At 31.1% G+C, this 15,271-nt stretch overlaps 1 protein-coding gene and 1 non-coding gene across 2 annotated transcripts; both read left to right on the forward strand.

Annotated features, from left to right (window-relative positions):
* Positions 1 to 1,378: 1,378 nt before the first annotated feature.
* On the forward strand, positions 1,379 to 4,649 carry LOC132633356 (auxin-induced protein AUX22-like). The gene is made up of 3 exons (XM_060349712.1): positions 1,379 to 1,956; positions 2,603 to 2,696; positions 4,257 to 4,649. The coding sequence occupies exons 1-3, from the start codon at positions 1,599 to 1,601 to the stop codon at positions 4,363 to 4,365; spliced, it is 561 nt and encodes a 186-aa protein (XP_060205695.1). The 5' UTR covers positions 1,379 to 1,598; the 3' UTR covers positions 4,366 to 4,649.
* Positions 4,650 to 14,760: 10,111 nt separating this feature from the next.
* TRNAT-UGU (transfer RNA threonine (anticodon UGU)) lies at positions 14,761 to 14,832 on the forward strand. Its single transcript has one exon. It is a non-coding gene; the product is annotated as a tRNA-Thr (tRNA).
* Positions 14,833 to 15,271: the final 439 nt, after the last annotated feature.

A 15,271-nucleotide genomic window follows, 5' to 3' on the forward strand; every position in this document is an offset into this window, starting at 1 on the left:
TACCTGGGTGGCTTTCCAAACAGGCCCTTAACAACTTGGAATAAGAGGAGGATCAATATGCCACTTAGTTGCAACCGACATCATCACTGAAGTTCAACTAATCTGCTTTACTTCTTAACTACCCAAATTAAGGATTGCATTTCTTAAAATTAAAGACAGCGATGTGCAGTAAAAGTTGTGAATTAATTGGTTGAGTTACAAGATATTGGAGAGTTGAATGACCAGTCATATCATTTATAAGATACGTGCACATGCAAGAGAATGTCTACTTAATATGCTGAATTTTTTGTTTGATAGAAGACCAACTATAATTGGAAAATAATTGACTAGACATGAGTAGCTACATTTATGTATTTCCAAGGGATTCAACTTAAGATTCTATGTCCCAATATGTCAAAATATTCTTAGAGTAAAGCATATTATCTTCTTGTTCTTGATATAAACTTGATTGCCTATAATTGGAGAAATTATATTCTTTTATTAACATGGTATTATATATATTACGGAGTACATCGTGTTTGAGGTATATTATCCCATACAAATTTGCCTTCTCTACAAAGAAGCAAATATCCATTTACCCTATTATAATTGGATATGTTCCTTCTCAAATTATTTATATCGATCCATGGAACAGAAAATCATAATGGAGACCTTTTCACTTTCTTTTTTTTTTCCTTTTTTTAAATAATAATATTCCTTTTCGTAAATTTTCATTTCCTTCACTTCTTGTTCAAGAGAAATATGACGATTCGTGGTCTCAGAATTGACAAACTTAATTCAAATAGATGGCTAACAATATATTTTAATTTCGACCGCAGTGAATTTTACTGTATAATTTTTGGGAAAAAAGGACCAATTATGCCGTTAGCTATTGAAAAAAGGCCAACTATACCCTCTCACTTGATATTGGTCCCAAAAAAGCCCTCTCGACTTAAGTACCCCACTTATTACACCCCTCAAGACTAACGGACATCCATGTATAATTAAAAAAAGGGGCAAAGAACCTACGTTAATAGCTGGTATTGTTTTTGCCACTTATGCGAAATGAAACAATTTTTCCTTGCGTTAATAGTTAGAAGTTACTTTTCTCATCGCCGTTAAAGTGGCTCACTATTGTCATTACTAACGGATCAAGTTTGGAGACACTTATATCTCTAATTAGTCTAAGTAGTCAATAAAAAAAAACATGTGTCTAGTCCATACCCGAAACAATTACACTGCGTATGTATATATATACACCACATATTTATTTGCACGCGTATATCTATGTGCCTTCATATACTACAAACATATTGGGAACCCTTCAATCAGGGACATCACATGGCATGTCTTCTATTAACAATATCAAACGGTCACAAATAAATCTCCAAAAATTATTAGTGTTTTAGGTACATAGCATATACTATATAGTTCCCCACCCTTGTATCTCATGTGACCGACCATCAAGCTTTATTTTCCTGGCATTGCTCCTTCTTGTCTTCTCAATCTTTAACTTCTATATACTCACACATATATATACACTAATAAACCACTCAATTTTTCATCAAACAACTATATTTTCCACTCAGAAAGAAAAAAAACAAAGTGTTGCACACGAAATGGCAACAGAAATGGAAATTACTGAGCTAAGATTGGGGCTTCCAGGGGGAAATAGTCATATGAAGGAGAAGAAAAGGGTGTATTCGGAAATTACTAATAGTGACCAGAACAGCAGCAACGTTAACGTTAATGGTGATGTTTACTATATGTGTCAGAATAAGAATGAAGTTGTGGGGTGGCCACCGGTGTGTGCATACCGGAAAAAGAACAACTTTAACGGACGTGAAGGATCGAAAATGTACGTGAAAGTTAGCATGGATGGAGTTCCATTTTTGAGGAAAGTTGATTTGAGCACTCACAAGGGATATTCTGAACTTGTTATGGCTCTTGAAAAGCTCTTTGATTGCTATGGAATTGGTTAGTATTGTTTCTCAATTAATTAATCCTGCATACTTTCTTCATCATTCTAGCATTTCTTAAATAGTGAAAAGGTTAATTAGCTACATATAGCCATGCAAAACTGTACACTCCGCGGTCATTTAGAGTGGAGATTTATTTTGAAGATAAATGTACGTGCGCATTTAGTTGCTCAAATAGTGAAAAAAAGTTTAATTTATGTCTTTGTGATATGTGATTAAGCATATTTAAGTTTCAAATAATAGAAATGTGGACTTCTGATCCACCTGTACGTTAGTAAATCTACACAAATTAAACCAATTATTAACTATTAAATCATTTAATTGCTCATGTACTATATTAAAGTTGTATTATTACTACATATTTGAAGGTAATATAGTTCTAAAACAAACTAAGTTAACATATTTTCTGGTATATAAAAAGGGACCAGAAACTAACCTTTTATCCAGTAATAGAAGATTAAATATTCTTAGTGGTCAAATATCACAACGAATCAACGATCAATATTTGAGGGGTGAAAAAGTGCAAATTATCGAGTAAATTAAATATTCTGAAGTTGGTATTATATATCAATGAGAACAAGCAGAAACAATTAAAATAAGGAAGACAAAAGAGGACTAAAGAGATGTGCCGAATTGTTCGACAGGGGAAGCATTGGAGGATGCAGACAAGTCAGAGTACGTTCCAATCTATGAGGACAAAGATGGAGATTGGATGCTTGTCGGCGATGTACCATGGGAGTAAGTTCACCTTCAATTAATTATTATAGTAATTAATAATATCTATTACACTTAATTTGTTGGATTTAAGAAAACCATTAGTTTACATTCTCTGTTGGTAACTTTTTTAGAAACCTTTCCCTTCCTAGTTTATCCCGCCAAGACATTACAGATGTCTAGCTAGTTACATGCTCCAGTGTTTTGTATAGCATGACACAAGTCCCGAGAAGTTTCAGTGAATCAATCTTATTTTACAGAGAGTTGGTAAAAAATCTCAGTAAAAGCTTTTGGTTTCGTATATATGCTGACGTGTGTATGTCGGGTAGAAGGTATACCCTTCTGCTAAGTTAAAATACGACTGAGCTAATAATGCATCTGAAAAAGTCCAATTATAATGAATTAAAAGAAAGAAATCAAGATTAGTTAACTTATAGTAGTAGATAAAGTAAACAAGAGTACTCGTACATACCCCTTGATTTCCTGATTAGCAAAACTATTTGTTAGAGCGGTCAAATTTAGCCTTTGAATATATAACTTGTCCAATTTGTTTAAATTTGACTGGATTAAGATGAACATATATGTCTACTGGTGGGGTGATCTGGGGATAAATTTAAGTTAGTTGATCTAAAAGTTTGGTTCAACTAGTTGATCTAAAAGTTTGGTTCAATTTAAAAAATATAGGCTGACCAAATAATTGGCTGAACTTAGCAAAACATAAAAAAAGTAGAAATTTTTGGGGGTTTTATGGTAGATATTGTCAATGATTAAAAAAAAAAAAAAAGGAAGAAGAAGAAGATAAAATTAACTATTGTTAGTTTAGTTTGCTAATCAAGCAACAAATAAGAGAAATTTGATTTTGAGTTGGTTCGAATTGAGTTATGATCTATTATTTAATTGAAATTTGATAGGTTCATCTCGATCTAAATAATTTTGGACGGATTATGACACACCGGCCCAACCCGTTTTATCCTATATAGTTCTATCAACCCATTGTATAACTCATATTTCTTATTTCCTAAAGAAATCCCTAGACTTTAATTAGGGGCCAAATTTGTGTGATTGAGTTATGACGACAACATCATCAATCTTGTTGATAAACCAAAAACATAAATATTCGAAGGATGTGGTACGTGTTTCCATTAATAATATTTTCTTTGAAATTTGAAGGTCTCAAACATATATGAATTTACGGGTCACCTATAAACGATGAAAAGCAAGTGATGGCTGAAAATATATCACACAAAAAAAAAAATTCTCATCTCACACGGCTTCTTCCTTGATTTACGAATTGCCGACAAAAGCGTCATTTTCCAAAAAAATAAAAAGTTACATTGCAGAAAAATGTCTTCAGGACACGTACCAGGTGAAGCTGAAAATTATCACATTAATTCAAAGCTTTTGGACCACGTTTTCTTAGTCAAGATTCCATTTAAAGCAATCATAGACCAGTAGTGATAGACATTTTTGCTACGTTTTCTTTTCGTTTTGTACATTCAATTTTGTTCTTAAATATCTGCTATTTTGGCAAGTATTAGAAGCCAAAAATCTAAAGAAGTCATAAATTGAACTTTGATTTTGCAGAATGTTCAGTGAGTCATGCAAAAGGCTACGGATCATGAAGAGATCAGATGCAAAAGTGATAGGCCTTGGAGCAAGGGACTTTCTCAAGGGGATGTCTGAAAACAAATAATTATAAGGGCATTTCAAATTTGATCTGCTTTAGTCAGAAATAGAGTGGGTGATTCAAGCTATATTTACGTAATATAATTGTAATCTTATGTGTGATGTGACACCTTAGAATTATTGTAGCCACTATATTTTCTCTTAAAGTGACTACCTTATTAATTTTCGTATGTAATAAGGCTATATGTGTAAGTTGTAACCCACATATTGTGCTGAAATTGTGGCTGGCAGCTAACTTCCCCTTGTTGAATTTCATTATTTTGGTAGCTTTTAATTTATTCGTTTTATCCAGTGTTTTTGTAAATTGAAGAATTATGTTTACAAAAATATGTTGGGTTCATTTTACTTTTCATATTTGTCTTTTGTACGCCTCTTAGGGAAATTTATTATATATATATATATATATATAAATTATTTTTAACCACATTAACTTCACATTTCTTAAAGTAAGAATAAAGATGAAAAAAATAATTACTTCTATCTTACTTTCTAAAATAAGTATTTTGACCGAATTATTTTTAGTATCCATCACATGTAAAAAGGACAGGAGAAAAGTACATCATATTTTCCGGCGGTGCTTTAGGGGTTAAGTTAATTCTTTTTTTTTTAACTAATTGCCTAGCCGCCTCAAATTCAGCAAAAATTTGGAAACGTTTCCCCAAGTTTTACTTTTACCTTTTCCTCAATAATAAAAAGAGACAATGATAAAAAATACACATAAAGTATTACTTTTTTGCGAGTTTCTTATCGGAACTATCAACTGTTTGTGTTTTCTATCTGAACTATTCCCAACTATTTTTCAAAACACACCTTGAAGCTGATTAGACCGAGTGTTTGAATACAATCGCCAAAAGGCGCGTGTCAACTTACTTTGCCCACAAAATTTCGTCCACATGACAGTTGACTCATTAATTTTGAGGTATGTTTCGATAAATAATTGGCGATAATTCAAGTAGAAAACGCAAACACCTGATAGTTAAAGTAGAAAATTTGAACAAAAAAGATTGTTCAAGTTAGTATATATCCAACGATTATCGGATGTCGTGGGATGGATAGATATCTACACCGTTAAATATCAAAGGTTTCGAGTTTGTATTTTATGAATGGATACATTTTATCTCTTTAAGAGGGAGCAATTTCTCCCTTAAATAGGTTCCACACGACACGAATTTGAATTAATCCAGTCAATGAGTTCTGAACACCCGATATTTAAAAAAATAAAAGATTAAATGAACTTGCTCATGTACTCTGCTAACATACAATTATGATAGACTACTTTAATGAGATAACAGCGTAATTAGCTGTATTTCTCCTCCTTATCTATTTTTTCCATTTTCTAATCTTCTCCTTATCTATTCACCATGTTGAACTTGGATCTATCAAACATCTATAACTCGAAAAAAGTGTGTACAATAATGTTACGAAAGTTAGGGCTTAGGCGCCTAGGAGAGTTAACCTAAGAAATTAAATTACTACTAATATATATCAGGTAGATAAGCATATTGTAGCTGTACATATTCATGCATAGTTTGCAAAAATGGAAAGATTCCTGTATTCATCCAACGCACTAAGTCCAGTGCATTATCTTTTTCTTGGATCATGAAATACTGATGAACCTTCAAATTAAAGTCATTTTTGTATAATGAGCAGTTGACGTACCAAGATGAATATACTTTAGTTTTACTATATCACAACTAGGTAGTAGGCAGTGACGGAGCCAGAATTTTCAGCTAGGGGGGTTCAAAAATATGAAGAAGTAAATACACGAAGAAGCCAAGGATGTTTAACATCTACTATATGTACATAAAAAATAATTTTAACCTTGTATTTACACTGTAATTTTAACCCCCTGGAGCCTACCTAGCTCCGCACCTGGTAGTAGGCATACAGTATTTAACTAATCGATGTAAGTGTGTAAGTTGTAAATTTTATCCGGTGGTTACATGCACATGTACAGACTTCTAACTTCCACCGAAATCTCCCAAAATTTTATTAGTCTAATCTTCACAATTCAGGAATCACTACACTACTTAATTATATATTCCAAAGAGTCTTTAGAATAAACCATGGAGACTTGTGAACCATGTTCTTAGAATCTTAGGTCATGCTCTCAATTCTCATGCATATATAATCAAATAAGGGACCGTATACCATGTGACAAAGCTAGGAATTTCCTAAAAGTATTAAAAAATTAATATGTATGTATAAATAGTTATATCTGAATTATATACGTCGAATAATTTTTTGATGAGGGTATATCTGCTAATTACCCTTCACCGTATGTAGCTAGGCCTCTGTGTACCTATATCAACAGTGATTGTGATAAAGTAGTACGCACTTAATTATTAATTCATGCTTAATCATAGAAGATCTCAAGAATTCAAGCTCTCAGAATGTGATGGTCTTTGCGGTTTACCTTCTAAAGTAAAAACTTTCAGCACGAATATAGATTGGTCAGGAAACCAAAAACAAAGAATAAGGGACGGAATGTATATTCATATTTAGTTACTTTAATAGTAGTGCACACGAGAGAATCTAGAATACTATTCCGACGTTAGTATAATAGTCTTATTTGTTTAGCAGATGCAGAATCTTCAACCGATACATAATTTAGTAGTAAAATATTCTAATGGGCATAATTTTTATACATCAACTAACTAAACTGAAATAGCCCATTATCAGTATGTAGAGCTCCGTCCGACAGAAGGTATTCTTTTCGTTATGTTTGGGAATAAGATCTTTTAAATAATGTTATTTTAAGCTGGTTAATTAGTTTATCCAATATCACATGATTAAGATTATTCATCAATTGCTAGTATAGTTAACCAAAATAGGTACATATATAGCACCCACCATTTGATCTCTTTCTTCATTAAATGAGAACCGTGGAATATGTTGGGGTTTCAGACTACATCTACCTTCTCAGATGGAGTATTATTAATTAATTGCCAAATGACCACCAGACAGTTCAGTTGTTGCAGAATTTAAATCTACGCAAAGATATCTAGGGACCCGTTTGGCCGTGAACTTTTTTTTTTACTTTTTTTCGAAAAATTATTTCACTTTATTTGAAAATCAACATTTGGCCATGAAAATTTCAAATACAATTTGAAAAACAACTAAAACTTTGTTTTCACTTTCAATACACTCAAACAACCAAATATTCTTTGCAAAAACTTTAACCAAACAGAACTCCAAAATTCCAAATAAAGTGAAAAATATTTGATTTTCATGGTCAAACGTCTACCTAGATTGTTTCACTTTCACTTTTTTCAGCATAATACCAATAGCTTAATTTTAATTTTTTTTTCCTTTTTCAATTATATTTTTTCTTCAGCAAGAAAAACTCTTTGTTCTGCAAAAAATTGTAGTACCAGTACAAAAGAAGACCTAAAGCCGGACTCATCATGGATCGTGATTCTTGCTAGATTGATCAATATAGTAGAATTTACTTAAATCAACCTAAATTTAGGAGCTTAATCATTATTGTTTACCAAAATGTTATCCTGCTTCAGTAAGTCCGCTCAAATCACAACTAAATATCTTTTTACAAAAGAAATAGAAACCTGTGACCATTAATCTAGCTATGCTCTACATGCATTTCAAGTCATGACCACGCAGAAGGAGAATTCTGCTAGATCCAACATGGGTCGGCTAGAAATATTAACAATTGGGGATTTAAAAAGTCAAACTTGCGACCTAAAGTAATTTTTAAACTACCTTTGTCTCTACTAGGGATTCGAGAGAATATATATATATATATATATTTGCGCAGTATGATTTTTAGCGAAGGAGAGTCAATTGAAATCCTCCAACCTGGTTGTGTAGTAGTGAGTGTAGTTCACACACTGCTAGTTTAAAATGCAGCTCGATCAATTCAATGGAGTTCAACCATCCACGTCCTATGTTTATCTACATACCCTAAATGAACTTCACTACAAGAGAACCCGAGGTGAATGCTTCTTCACGTACATTGAAAAAGTTGATCTAATCCTAATCCATTCCTATGAATGGTCAATTAATTTTGTACTAGTGAATTTAACCGCGCTTCGCGAAGTACAATAATAAATTTAGAATTATCTATTATAAATTAAGTGGAGATGGAAAGATAATTTTTACTTTGCTTAATGCAGAGACTTCTTTTTACTAACAATACAATTAGTAAAAGGAGTTTCTCCCAATAAGTTGTCACCCTAGAAATGGTCAAAAGAAAAGATAATTATTTTTCTGGATTGAGGAACCAATGAAACTCAAGTATAGGTATTGACATTAATTTATACACAAATGTCACTCATTCATGAAAGAAACTCATCACTATTTTTCAAAAATTAACTGGAGAACTGAGTATAGAAGTATTCATAAATTTTAATTAAATTTCATACACATAAAAAAAATTATGGATAATCCAACTCCGACACCTTTATCAAAATTCCATATTCAACAAATAATTAAACTCATGGAGGAAGATTTTAATATTCCGAGAGCGTTCATAATAATTTAAATAACTTTACTTCTACAGTTCTACTAATCTGAAATGGCTACAATTAGCATTAGAGAAAATAATATGCTAGAGGATAATCCAAGAAGACAAATATACATTCCTTTTTCAATGAACGAAACATTTAACGGAACATCAATTAGATTTTATATCAAATAATATAATCAACAATTAAACCTATTTACTTGCATAAATACTTCAATTAAAAATTCAATGTCTTGCTATTACGCACTAAACTTCAAAGTAACATAAAAATATATATAGTTTTGATTGGGGCTGCTTATCGGGTGGATTGGATGAATTATTACACTTAACGGTTCGGCTTAATGGTTATCAGCTTTTAAAAGTACTAATCCGCTAGTCAACCTATAAGATATCAGTTGGTTCGGTTTTGAATTAGAAATTATCAGGTGGTTATGGGCGGTGTATCGGCTAAATATAAGAGAAAATGAAAGTTAAAATCATATGTAATCAAGGAAAAATATCTGCTTTTAAAGTGACTCAAAATGTAATAATTTCATCTTATTTTACACTGTCCAGGTTATGAAAGAAGATTTGACACTAAAAATAACTAAGTAACTCTATGAAGACATATAACTTATAAGTTAGCCTTTCATGGTATCTTGTTGTAGGGGCACACTAAAAATAACTCTTCAGTTTATTCAAACATAAAGAGGTAGAAAGCTTCAACTATTTGCCTCTTCAAACTTTTGTTTTCATCAGTATGAGACAACTGCTTTTGCATAATATAATCTCAGATTCACAGTAGAGCATTACATTCTTGGAAGAACTAACACGAACCAAAATTTAGTCAAACAACATAAAAATATAAAGTTACTAACAGAAAACAGTACTTGCGTCTTGCAGTACGCAGTTGCCGACTTGCTGTGCTTTAGCCTTTGGGTAAATTAGGGTTATTTTCTAAGAGCTAATTAAGTGAATAAGTTACTGTCTTACTGACTTACTAAATGGGCTTGGCCTGGTGGGCTTAGCTTTAGGTTTACAAATTACAATTACCATTTACTATATTTTATAAGTTTAGGGGTAAAAATATAAAATATGATAAATTCTTAACGGGTCAATGGCTTACCCGATAAAAAAATTGAGTAATTTGTCCCCCCGCAATGATAAGCCGTTAATTATAAAATGTTAATCCATTCCCAACCACTAATCCGATAACCCAATACCAATAAGCCAATTTTGCGGTTGGGTTATAAGTAGCAGCAGGTTTTGAACAGCCCTAGTTTTGTGTATGCTACGAGAAGAACATAATTTTTCCTACGAGAAGAAGATGGGGAGTTTTTAAAAAAATAATCTATAAATATTCTCCTGCATGAAAAAAATTATCATCCACACGCACGTGATTTTTTTCAGTACACGCATAGTATTGTTAAAGGAGTAGACGTTATTGTTCCAAATTTCTGAACTCATAATAAAGAGCTCAGCAATGTTATCGGGAAGAAAAACCGAGGAGAAAGAAGCAGTAAAGTTATTCTTCTAATAAAGTAATTATTGATGCAATTATGACCAGCCTGCAAAAAAAAAAAAAAAAAAAAAAAAATTAGACACCTTAAAGTCAATAAACTTAAAAAATTATAAACAAAAGAAGATAGAGAGAAGCACCACAAACAAATATCCAAAGCACAATTATCACCCACCTGCACAATGTTAAGACATCTAAAGTCAATAAAACGTGAAAAATTAGAAACAAAAAACAAAAAGTAGAAAGAAACACCACAACTAACACAAATCCTCAAACAAATATCCAAAGCACAATTGATATGTAATTATAAGCATTTATAATTGGAAGAGAGGAGAAGCAAGTTGACTTCTCAGACACCAAAAATGGTTTTAAAAAGATATCTTCCGTGGAATGAATATGTGTCCGTTACATGGAGCTCCAAAGGTTATAAGCTATGAGTCATAACAAAATAAAGTTAAGTAACGTTTCAGTTTTTTAATGAAAATAAATGGTAAAAATGAGAGAAAACCCAAAAATATGAGAAAGAAGAAAAATACACTCCTGGACTACAAGGTTGCCTAAAGAGTTAATATTCTTAAATGTCTTTCCCTTATAATTGAGCAATGAATGTGGACAACTATAAACTTATTGATAAGTAGATCTAATTTTAGCAAATAATTTAAGAGAAATCAATCAATATATAATATAAAGCTAGGCATAGATAATCCTATGTGACACCTCTCTATGGCCTAGCTCCATTGGCATTTATTTTTTTTCTCCTTTTTTTGACCTTTTCTCTAATTTTTCTCAATTATTTCATTTTAGAAAGTCATCTCCAAAACTCATACCTATTCATTTTACATAAATTATATTCTTAATTAATATTAATGGTATCCATAACCCCCAAACTTTTTCATGTTCATAACCCCCAATCATTCAATATACAAGTTTATGACACCTCTATACAAATAAATTTGTCTTGAGCAATGTTGGTTATCCTCTATTTTTTAAGTGCAACAGCCACTACCGATTGTGTGCATTTGTTTGGCTTATTGATGATATGAATAGAGGAACTCTTTAAAAAGTAATTTTAGTTTATCTCATTGCTTTTTTTTTTCTAAGAAAATTTGATTATGTTATGTTGACAACATATATAGTCCTTCTTTCCTTTTTGATTATGTTATGTTGAAAATATAGTCCTTCTTATGTTTTTTTTGGAGAATTTGATTATGTTATATTGTGTCTCTAAGGCATGGGGTTTTCATAATTGAAGCAGAAAAAAGAAGTCCAACATATACGTGCATGCGAGATGCTGCTTAAAAAAGTATGTATATATCCTTCCGTAGTCATGTAGATCAACTTTTAATAAGCCTAATGATAGAACATGAGAATGTAAAAATTGTTTTTAATTTTTAGAATAAAGTTTAATTCATAGGAAAGTTGTTTATTGATATGTAAAGGGTCGGTCTTTAAGTTTTCATTTTTTTGTTGTAATAGTTAAAACTTAAAAGTCCTCAAGTTTTTCAGACTTTCATAAATTATTACTGCTGTCAATTGGGTCTAAACTCTTTGAGCGTACTACTTGAAATATGCAGAAATATTGGGCTAGGATAAAATAATTTATTAAAGTTGTTTGTTTCTCTCTATTGGAATTGTTATTTTTCTCTTAACCTTGATTCATCATTTATTTATTTCATCATATTTATATAGGAGCGAACTTTTTGTGCTAGTATTGAATATCTTTTTCTTTGTTCAGAACATGACAAGGGATATATTTTCTCTTGGTTTAAAACATGGCAAGGAATATTACTAAATGAGCAATGGTAAGAGGAATTATTCAACATAAAAAGTAATTTTTAGGATGTTTCATAAAATTAGTAAAGGATAATAGGAGAATTGATTTCATCACTTATGGAAGGATAACAGTTTATGAAGGGTAAAAAACAAAAGGAAAGAAGCAAAAGAAAAACAGGCAACACGATTTATAACTTCTAATACAATATTTAAATTATATCTTACATAAAAATTATATATGTCATCTTGAAGAAAATGGTTACATTGTGGATCCTCTAAAATGAAAAGAGTATAATATTTGGATGAAAAGAGCAATGGTAAAAGTTCTTATCAATAATTTTCGAGAAATATTAGAGTATGTTTGTTGTTTCACTTTATCGGCATGTGATATTTATATACTTCAAAACGTGGGAGATAGAAGAGGAAGATAACCAATCATAACTAAAATTATTTACTTTTTGGATGTTTATGCAACATATAATTATGAAAAATATATTTTTAAAAAATAATTAAGAGTAAAATTGATTTTTGGCATTTTCCATAAAATTAATATGAAAGATAAAGGCCAATTAATTAGATTATTTTAAGGACAAATAACAACAAATACTAATTTTTGAAGGGACTGAATAAACAAAAGGCCAATTAACTAGATTATTTTAAGGAGAGATAACAACAATTACTAATTTTTTGATGGTATTGAATAAGCAAAGGTAAAGAAATGAATGGAAAAGAGAGTAGGTAAAGGGGAGCTTAGAAATAATGTTAGGATGAATATAAAGAATGATAGAATTCATAAATCAAATTATTAATGGAAAGCAGTAGGGAAAAATGATAAGAATAGAAGAGTAAATAATCTTGAAAAATAACAAAAACGAAGAAGAGAGATTTCAAAAACTTCAAGGTAATAAGAATATGATCAAATCGAAGGACGGTTATTTATTCGATATTGAATTTGTTGAGATAAGTTTTTTTTCATTTGATATCAACCTTGAAAAATATGATTAGAACAATAGTAATGCTACAATTGAAGAATAGAGAAAAAATAAAATTGATTGATGATTGTAATTAAAAAATCTAATAATAATTATTTAGCTATATTTTAATTTTATTTTGATGATCGCGCGACCAAATTCACTAGTAGTATAAGAATAAAAGGTAAAAATTGACAACAGAACGTGGGTCACAACTTGACCCTTGAACTTCCATCGGTTCTTCACAAATGACTTACAATTAAGAGTACTCTACAATTAATATATAACATTAATATGGACTTCAATTAGGAAAGAGGAAAAGAACCATGATTATTAGAGTTTTTTTTATAGCAAAATTAGAAGAGAAAAATAGCAAAAAAAGGAGAAAAAAAATAAATAGCAATGGTGGTCATAGAGAGGTGCCACATCACCTTGTCTATGCCTAGCTTTATATTATATATAGATTTCTTTCAAGAAAAGGATGGTACTATATCTAATTCAAAGCATGCTACGTTCAATTACTCAGAGGCGGATCTAGGATTTAATCTCTAGGGGTTCAACCTTTTAAATTTTTTAGCATTGAATCATTACATTTCTAATATTATGAGTTCATCTCTACTATTTATTGTAATTTTAATAAATTTTTACACATAAATTTATACCCTGTATCGAAAGTTTGGGGTTCAATTGAACCCCAAGTTATAATGCTTCATCCGCCTCTGCAATTACTTGTAGTAAAATAACCTTAAACGTCGAAACACGACAATCACTTATCCATGCACAATGTCCTTACCTAACACGACGTCTACATATAAATTTTTTAAAATCTGATGATACACTTAATTGTGAAGACACTAAAATTATTTGATGACTGCATAACTTATCATGTTTAACAAAATTAAGCTAATGATTATGGCGACATGCTTTAACGAGATATGCATTTCATGTGGACGCATGTGCTATTACATGCTTGTGGACAATACCATACAAGTCCCCAGCCTTGACATGCATGTATATTCAAAGCAAAATTTTCTAGTATTGGTGAAAAAGTTGTCCAATGGATTTACTTTTGAAATCACTTTTTATAAGGAAAAGTCCATTTCAAAGTTTATTATGGCTTCATAGTGGTTGCTCTGTTTTATGTGGAAAAGATGCATTGTGTTAGGACTCTTCAATAGTGAATTGAGTTTAATACTTAAATTTTTAGTAATAAATAGTTCAGTTGCTGAATTTTAAGCTTGTAAGAGCTTAAGTTATATACATTATTAGCATAAAGTATTTTTTACAAGCAGAGGCGGATTCAGGATTTAAATTTTATGAGTTCAATCTTCTTAAGATTTTTAGCATTGAACTCATTCTATTTTCAAAGTTAGGGGTTCATATACACTAATTATTGCAATTTTAATAAATTTTTACACATAAATTTAGGCTCCGCGTCGAAAATTTGGAATTCAGTTGAACCCCTACCTTGTAGGCTAGATACGCCTCTGTTTACAAGTATTAAATTGCATGCATCGCCTAGATAATTGTTACTATGTAGCTCGTTCAACAAATACTTAATTTAGTGATAACAGTAGAAAACTTCCACCAATCACACGTTGGTTCAATTCTTAGGGTCCTTTCCCCCTCTCCTTCTCCATTTGTCTATATATTTCAAAACCATAGCACACACGTGAAGCCCCTATAGCTCAGTGGTAGAGCGCCAGTCTTGTAAACTGGAGGTCTGTAGTTCGATCCTGCATGGGGGCAATTTCTCAAATTAAGCCTTTCTTTTTTTAATATTGTGTTATTATTTTATTAATTTAATTTTTTTTTTTTTTTTTGGGCGTGTTTCCTCTCTAGCCGAGGGTCTATCAGAAACAGCCTCCCTACCCCACAAAGGTAGGGGTAAGGTCTGCGTAGATCCTACCATCCCCAAACCCCATTTGTGAAAATACAATGATACCTTGTTGTTGGTGGTGGTGGTGTGCCGATGATATGGATGGAGCTTTAACATAATAGTGAGTATTCATATTGGCGAATCCTACTTGTTTGAATAATATTTTGGCTACTATAATGAAACTTGTCATACAAAACATATAATAATATAACATAACATAAAAAATTAGTTTCAGATAAACTTAATTATTTTAGTGAAATATTATTACAAAGGAAGAATGTTATAGAAATATCTCACTATATAATATTT

This window comes from Lycium barbarum, chromosome 3 (assembly GCF_019175385.1).
Source record: "Lycium barbarum isolate Lr01 chromosome 3, ASM1917538v2, whole genome shotgun sequence".
In the NCBI taxonomy this organism is placed as follows: domain Eukaryota; kingdom Viridiplantae; phylum Streptophyta; class Magnoliopsida; order Solanales; family Solanaceae; genus Lycium; species Lycium barbarum.